The sequence below is a fragment of the Diorhabda sublineata genome, chromosome 1 (assembly GCF_026230105.1).
Source record: "Diorhabda sublineata isolate icDioSubl1.1 chromosome 1, icDioSubl1.1, whole genome shotgun sequence".
In the NCBI taxonomy this organism is placed as follows: domain Eukaryota; kingdom Metazoa; phylum Arthropoda; class Insecta; order Coleoptera; family Chrysomelidae; genus Diorhabda; species Diorhabda sublineata.
The window spans coordinates 24,817-34,069 of NC_079474.1; the positions used below are offsets into that span (position 1 = coordinate 24,817).

The following is a 9,253-nucleotide window of genomic DNA, read 5'->3' on the forward strand; positions in this document are numbered from 1 at the left end:
CACCGTTCTCAATTTCACTATTAAATTAAGAAGTTTACGATTCGTAATTACACTAGTTTTCACTATATCAAATTATCTTTTCACTATATGATCCAAGGGATTTATTTTACGTACACTATTTTTTTATAGTTGCAATATATTGTTTTCACTATTTTTCGAGTTAATGTCACTATTAAATTGAATAATTATTTTAGTTTCAACTGTTTTTTTTTCATTGTTTCACTTCACCGTTCTCAATTTCACTATTAAATTAAGAAGTTTACGATTCGTAATTACACTAGTTTTCACTATATCAAATTATCTTTTCACTATATGATCCAAGGGATTTATTTTACGTACACTATTTTTTTATAGTTGCAATATATTGTTTTCACTATTTTTCGAGTTAATGTCACTATTAAATTGAATAATTATTTTAGTTTCAACTGTTTTTTTTTCATTGTTTCACTTCACCGTTCTCAATTTCACTATTAAATTAAGAAGTTTACGATTCGTAATTACACTAGTTTTCACTATATCAAATTATCTTTTCACTATATGATCCAAGCGTTTTATTTTACGTACACTATTTTTTATGGTTGCAGTTTTTCACTATATTCCAATAATTTAATGAAACGTTTGATAACGTACGTCATTAAAAAGGAAAACAGCTGATACCACGGACTATAGAATTTTAAAAAATTAAAACCAATCAATTTCATCATCGCGTATAATAAAATTCCAAGAAAGCTCGGTTTTTATGTATGCTAACAAATTCGGTTACGACAAATATATTAATTAAAATTAAAAAAAAAAAAAAAAAAAAAAAATAGAAAGAGATAGTAAACAGCCAGAAAAAGATAACAACATATAAAACTATATTCAACATAGATTTCAAGCATGACCTCATCTCTTAATTTTATTATTCAAAAAATAAAACATACATTTTTTGCTTCCACTACTTACAATTTAATTGATTCAATGATAACTCAACCATTAACCTTAGCCACCAGTGGCGTATCACGAAATTCGATTGAGGGGGGACCGCACGAAACTTTAATTCTTTTTTTTTTCTTCATATTTTCCGCGCTACTGAAATCGACGTAATAACGTGGTACCTATATATAATAATTTGTGAAGTACCAGATGACCTTGATGGCAAATGGATTGGTTCGTAAACAATCTTATTTATTCGAAAAGAGGTTGATGACATTTTGATTGTTTAATTTTGTTTTGTTTCGAAAAATTATTTGCGATTTATATCTATCATTGTGAATTTATTTAAATGACGACGTTCGAAAGAGAAATTTCGTTCGAATAATTAGCGAAAGTGATTCGATATTATATAAATTATTTAATATAGTTGTAGTCGATTAAATCGACGTTCATAAGCTTGGGGAAGAAATGTGTCCGATATAGCGTCGTCTAAAACGTCTTATAAACCAAAAGATTGACTGTAAACAACGTCACAAGTCGAAGAGTCGGAAAATTTGAAATTTTTCAAACAATTTTGGTTTTTTTTTAAATTGAATGTATCTAATTTATAAAATGATCATTCCCCGACGTTTTTTAGAACAAAAAATCCATTGTAAACAATGACACAAGTCCAAAAATATCTTTTTCAGCAGTTTATGAATCAATTTTAATTTTTTTTCCAATTTGTCAATATTTATCTAAAAAATAATATATTTCTAACGTACCTAAAGTCGAGAAATTGATTCTGAACAACGTCACAAGTCCAAAAATAATAAAAATTGTATTTTTCCAGCACTTTATAACCAATTTCGTTATTTTATTCAATTGAAATATATCTATTTGAAAAAATTATTCTTTTCTAACGTACTTCAAGTCGAGAAATTGATTCTGAACAACGTCACAAGTCAAAAAATTATAAATGCCCTTTTCCAGCAATTTATGAATCAATTTATCTGTGTATTAAAATAATTTTATAACATAATTTGAGTCAAAAAATTAATTCTGAACAATGTCACAAGTCCAAGAATGATAAAAATTGTCTTTTTCCAGCAAAATATTGACCAATTTTGTTTTTTTTTAATTAAAATGTATCTGTATATGAAAATAAGAGTTTTCTAATGTCTCCTAAGTCGAAAAATTGATTGTTAACAACGTCACAAGTCCAAAAATGATAAAAATTGTCTTTTTTTTCAGCACTTTATAACTAATTTCGTTATTTTATTCAATTGAAATATATCTATTTGAAAAAATTATTCTTTTCTAACGTACTTCAAGTCGAGAAATTGATTCTGAACAACGTCACAAGTCAAAAAATTATAAATGCCCTTTTCCAGCAATTTATGAATTAATTTATCTGTATATTAAAATAATTTTATAACATAATTTAAGCCAAGAAATTAATTCTGAACAATGTCACAAGTCCAAGAATGATGAAAATTGTCTTTTTCCAGCAATATATTGACCAATTTTGTTTTTTTTTTAATTAAAATGTATCTGTATATGAAAATAAGAGTTTTCTAATGTCTCCTAAGTCGAAAAATTGATTGTTAACAACGTCACAAGTCCAAAAATGATAAAAATTATCTTTTTTCAGCAATTTCTAAACCAAATTTGGTTTTTTGGTCGATTGAAATATATCTATTTGAAAAAATAATAGGTACTTTGGATGGAACAACGTCACAAGTCTAAAAATTATAGAAATTGTCATTGTCCTGTAGATTATGAACCAATTTCGATATTTTTTTGAGTTAAGATATATGTTGTGGGTATTTTAAGTAAATTCTAACTTCTTTTAGACTAAAAAGTTGATACTAAACAACGTCTCAATTAAAAAAAATCCTCACTTTCAGCACTTTATTAACCTATTTTGCAATTTTTGAGTCAATATGTATTAATTTGATGGAATACTCATTTTCTAATGTTTTTTATACTAAAAATCAATGGTAAACAACGTCACAAGTGTAAAATAATGAGATACGAAGCAATAAATAATGTCACAAGTCAAAAAAATATAGAAATTGTCTTTTTCGGTTATTAATAAACCCATGTCAATGTTTTTCATCTCTAAACTCATCTATATACCGTAAAATTTTCCGTTACACCAAAAAATTTATGGTAAATAACGTCACAAGTCAAAAACGGACGAAGAATTGTAAAAATTGGCCTTTTTCAACTACACAAGCATCCACGTCAATGTTTTTTATCTCAAACCTCATCCACCTTCATGGTAAATAACGACACAAGTCGAAAAATTATACAAATTTCGCTTTTTTCCGCAATTTATAAATCAATTTTGATATTTTTTTATTCGAAATGTCTCGTAGACCAATATATTAATGGAAAACAATGTCATAAGTCAAAAACTACCAAAAAATCGCCATTTTTATCTACTTAAAAAGCCACTTCAATATTTTTAACCTCAAAATTCATGTACCTAACATGAAATCATCATTCGAACCAAACTCTAAATTAAAAATAACGTCAAAAAAGTAAAAAATTGATATTCTAATACTCCAATTTACACTGCAAATATTTACCCATCATAAAACTCAAATGATACATCCTGTATACGTAAACTAATTTTGATAAAATCCACTCTAAACAAAATAGAAACCATTAGTTTCTGCTCGAATAGATATTCAAACGATTTTCATATAAAATAACGAATTATATTGAAAATAACATTTAGGAAATAATTAAACATTAATTATCAATGACTGTACATTACTCTTATCAGTAGGAATTGATAAAAAGTATGCACTTAATCAATCGTTATCAATTACCACGTACAAATAAAATTTTCTATATATTTATAACACCCGAAACGATTTACTGAAAAATATAATTCACTCGTTTATATAGAATAGACAAAAATACAACCCTTCACCGTATATCTCCCTCGATGTCCGCGTCCCTCTTCCGCCTACACCCTCTTCCTAACCCCTCTCTATTATTCCTTCTCCCACGTCTTTCGCAGCTGTTACCGTAGCTGCATACAATATATAAAGTATTTATCTATGTTTTCCTTTTTATAATGTTTGCCATATTTTTTGACGTAACCTCGTAAAACACGCCATGAATATAAAATTAATTATTAATAAAAATGCATTTAGATATAGAAATTTGAATGGCGAATCTTTAAAAAACATACACGAACTAAATTTAGAAAATAATGTGTATTCGTTGTATACGTCTCGAAAATAGACACAATCAGTTGGTATCGTAAAAATGGTCGTGTACGAATCTGCCAAATTAATTTTACCCAGAACGTATCGTCGATCAAAGGCGTCGCTCATTTATATTTACAACGAAAATAAATAGGATGAAACAAATTAAAAATATTATCAACGTCCAAAAAAACAAACAAGAAATTAAGAAGTTGAAATGACGTAAAGGTGTGAATGGTTACATACCTAACAGGATTCCATATATTCCGAACCCAATCCGATTCAGTAACTGGATATATCAACATTATTTATAATACACTCTCTATATTCACTTCGATCCATTTTGTCGAAATAATGATAAATAACAGCGCGAAAAACACAAAAAATCACACGTTAACAAACTGGGAATAAATATTTTGTGTGTTGTTCAGACAAAATGGCCGATTTGTCAAAGTCACGTGTTCCGTTATGACCTATTAATTAGTTGTAAACAGAGAAAGAAACAGTTTAAATTTCTACTGCGCATGCACTGTATATTACAACTGATCATCTTTTGTTTGAATTTGCGCCAATGGGAAACTAACGTGTAGATTGTTGATTACAATGTTGTCAAATTTGTCGATCTATCGACATGTTTTGTTTTTATTTACGAATTTTATTTAACGTTGTTAAAATTATTAAATTAATGCGTAAATAATTACAAAACGTAATTTCTTTACGCACCTCGTATATTTAACCAATTAATAGTAAAATATTCAAAAATTCGTTGTCTACATTTTACAACACTTTATTTATTCATGATAATCCGTTATCTTTGTCAAATAAAAATATTCTCATTTATTTCAAAATAATTTGATAAAATTTTATCGTTTTGTTTATTGATATTGCAGCGTGTACCATTTTCGCCCGAAACTAATTAATATTAATGCGTCGAGGGTTCGTACAAAAATAGCTATACAAATAAAAAACAAACAAATACCTAAAAATTCACGTTAAACTCGTATAATCACGTTATAAAACTACATCAAGAAATAATCCGTAATTCTATAATACATTTGGCAACGCCGATTTTAATATATCGTTAATTCGGTTGCTATGACTCACGTAAAACATAAGATGATGCCTTTAATTTCAATAATATCTTCAAATTTATGCGAACTAAATAAATATTTGTTTGATTATAAACAAAATTTCATTAAATATTTTAGACGTAACGCGCTTTGTTATTTACCATTTTTGTAAATACCTTCATCTGTCTAAGTCGTTTTTTCGTTTAAACCAAGGCGAACCGAAACTCGTTTGCGGTCGTATTCAAAATAGTGCAAGGCGGTTCTATCACGTCCGCCAATACTATCGTATATTCCAGCCGACCAATTAACAGTTTAAACCGATCGTCGACCATAACTATCAATTATTTAACTGTGCGATTGTTCGAAACTAGTTCCGGTTCGAACCGAAGCACTCCAGCCGGTTTCTTCGAAGATTATACACCTCTCTAATTGTTCAACTACTTTTCTCTCTCTCTCTCGCTTCGTAATATCGCTTCTAGAGGTATTTTCATGTGCCAAACGGAGGTATTGTTAATTTTAAAGCGATTTTAATGAGTTATTAAACATTTGAATATACGAGGTGAATCAAAAAAATATATACCTCAAAATCGAATCAATTTTTTAACCTCGATTCGTTGGTTTTTTATATTAATTACACATTTTTATTACCGTGAACATATTTTCGCTTCATTATCAAAATAAGTTGATTAAAATATTTCGAAACGCATAATTACTTACCTCTCCATGGTCCAGACGTCCTTCCGGCGTATTTTCCGGTAGGAAATATAACCTCAAACTAGCCAATACTTGTTCACTATTTTTATCTAACCATAATAATTGCAATTCTCCTATACACAATAAGTCACTGTCTCTCCACATTTTCACAAAAAAAAATTCACTCAATGTCACTATTCGGCATATACCGTTTTTAACATATTTGAACGCTTTGTAAAATGTATACGGTCCGTGTTGACCGCAAGGTCCCCCGACGAACTAAAACAAAAAATATATATATACATAAAAGTGAGGTTAGACGTAATCGATAATAATCGAACACTAAATTTAAATTATTATATGACGGATGTGATACGAATAGCAAGAGATCACGAGAAGTATAAAAGAAGAAGAATATTAAAAGGTTTAATAAATTTTTGTTGTGTTAACTCTATATAAAATAATCGATATGATGGATGGAAACCGAATGGGAAGAGATCACGAGTAATATAAAAGAAGAAGAACGTCAAAGGATTGAATTAATTAGTTTTTGGTATGTAAAGATTATGTTTAAAAGATAATAATTGAAGATTAGAATTTGCTTTATTACGTTTTTATAATTTTATTTACTGCCTCGCAACTTATTTAAATGAATTCGATGTAAATTTCTGCAGGTAAAAATTTGTAACAAGACAAAATTTTCAAGGTTAAAAACAGTGAAATGTTTATCGTTTTTATTATATAATATATACAAAATTAGATTTCTTAATGTGTTTTTGATCAATTGTGGCGTGATAACGGTGTTTTTTTTTTGTTAAAAATTGATTATCTACCTGCGTTTACGACTAGTTATTTAAAGAAATTCATTATCGGCAGTTTCTTACCCCCTAGGGTGACTTTCGTATGCTATTCAATATAAATTTAGGTACAGATGTTTTGTTACTCTTTTCTGATTCAATATCGATTTTTTGTTTGTTAATAAGAAGATGAAAAAAATATGTTTTCTATACCTATATACATATTATATGCTGCAGAACCGGTTAAGTGACTTTACGAATACATTCTAACATATTAGTCGAAATAATTTTATTTATTTGTTACATTTTTACCTATAAATACTTTCAACTATAATCAAATCGCTATTATTAGTCAAAAAAAAAAAAAACGTTAAAAGTGTATCTTACGTAATCAAAAATGAATTTATTCTATCATCGATTTTTATTTTCAATTAGGAATATGATATTTTATTTTTGTTATCAAATAATTGCGACAACAACAAAAATTATCTACTTTTTTTATTAATATATTAATGAAATTGGCGAACGGCACTGATATATAGTTTACCAATCAAATATTGCTCGCTGTTATCATCATTTAACGTTTCTACTTCCTATTTTATAATAAGTGAAACGAAAGCAAATATTTTATATAAAACCTAAAACTATTATTCCTATAAATAGATGAAAGCACCTTGAAAAAACAATTAACCGACGTTATGGTTAATTAAATGACTTTATTTATATATATATAAAAAAAAGAAACACGAAAATCTGACCGATATTGTTCTTAAATCCCAACTAAATATTTTTACGTCGTCTGCCGCCTACATATACCTAATAAAAAAAATTAGTTTGCTCATTTTCTTCACGTTGCCCTATCAAGTTATGTTCGATAAAACTATTAATACTTAACATGTGCAACTGGATTTTGTCACCGTTTTAAGAAACAAAAACAATTATATAAACAAAAAAAATTATTCAAAACACCTTGAAATTAACTAATACCCGAAAAAAAAACTATTAATAATTAAAACAATGAGTACGCGATAACATACCATAAGATAAATATGCAGATAAGAATTATGATAAACTCTCCAGTTAATTATTTCATTTTTCAGTAAATATAATGTAAAAACAATTATTTAAAATGACGAATCATAAAAAATTAGCGACAGAATCGAAATAATTAACGCGAATATCAATAATCAATAACGAATTTCGAACCCGATCTGTAATTTAATAATAGCTTCCAAATTAATTAATATTTATAGAAAGTCATAATAATAAACAGGCAATATATCCGATAAACGACTACGTAAAAATATAATTGTTGTTTTAAAATATTCCTTAAACGTTTAAACATATAATAGAATAATTTCGTACCTGTATATTATCACTATTACCCATATTTTTATAAGAATTAATCACAGAGCTATTCACAAACACCACGCTGACACGGCCATCTACTTTGTATTTACTCTAATTATATGACGTCACGATACAGAACTACACTCGTAAACGATCGTAATATTCCGCCGTTGGTTCGTCCAAGCTGGCGCTTTAAGTTTTCGGGAGAGGAGGTGTAACCTTAGTTTTGGTTCTTCTGAATTTCATCTTTATACGATTCCGAATACTACGACGAAATAAATAATCGATATTATTCAAATATTATCGATGTATTAAAACGTACTGACTGACTGTAAGGAACGGTTGCGTATTTAGAGAACTAGAAAACGTGTGGTGCTTTTTCCGTGTATCGTATCATATGTATCACAAAGAAATTGACGAGGTAACGAGTAGGTTAAAAATTTTGTTGTGGACGGTGCACTTCTCGAAAGTGAAACTGTGCTGGAAGTTGTATTAGTAGTGCTGCCAACTGGAGACGTTGGAGGTTGGTAAATATTTACGTTAAACTTATTCTGTAATATTTTGTATAAAAACGATCGGTGAAAGGAAGGGGGATTCGGTATGTATTTAAAATAAACAATGCTTGAGGTTTTTGCCGATAGGACAAAATTAAATTTATACCAGGTTAAAGTGAAAGTTAGTCGAAAACTAAACAATTTATTCACAATCTACTTAGAGTTTTTAAAGTAATTATATAATTTGTTATTCAATCATTAATTATAAATATGTTTGTCGGTAATGATATACAGGGAAATTGATTGAATTTTTAAAGTGAATATTGAATATTTTTAAATAATTCGATAAAATTCGATAATATCAAAGTTAATTATTCCTTTTTAATAAAATTTTACTTTTTCACTAGGGATTGTCAAAAAACAGTTTTTTTATTAAAATTTATATGGTTATTGTATTAAATTAGTTATTTTGAATAGTTTTTAGAAAATTTTTATTCATAATATTGTTCAGTAATTTATTTTAATGAATATATAATTGAAATTATATAACACACGTCGCCATCTATTGGCAGATAGCAGAGTTTATTTACAGTTTACAGTTTTTGTGTTTATGCACTAAAAATAGAATTAAACAAAGGGCAACTATGTTTTTTATTATAAATGCAAATTTATTTAATAAAAATTTGAATATTATAAATTATTTTTTAAATTATATTATATTCTGTACC

General features: G+C 27.6%; 1 protein-coding gene across 2 annotated transcripts in view; it reads right to left on the reverse strand.

Annotated features, from left to right (window-relative positions):
• Positions 1 to 9,156, reverse strand: part of LOC130448075 (AT-rich interactive domain-containing protein 5B-like) — a 33,627-nt gene extending 24,471 nt beyond the window's left edge. For both annotated transcript variants that reach the window (XM_056785275.1, XM_056785268.1), the window contains exons 1-2: positions 8,047 to 9,156; positions 5,909 to 6,163 (exon numbers count right to left, since the gene is read on the reverse strand). In XM_056785275.1, coding sequence (XP_056641253.1) covers positions 5,909 to 6,163; positions 8,047 to 8,070 — 279 coding nt within the window. In that variant the 5' untranslated portion in view covers positions 8,071 to 9,156. The remainder of the gene's footprint in view (positions 1 to 5,908; positions 6,164 to 8,046) is intronic.
• Positions 9,157 to 9,253: the final 97 nt, after the last annotated feature.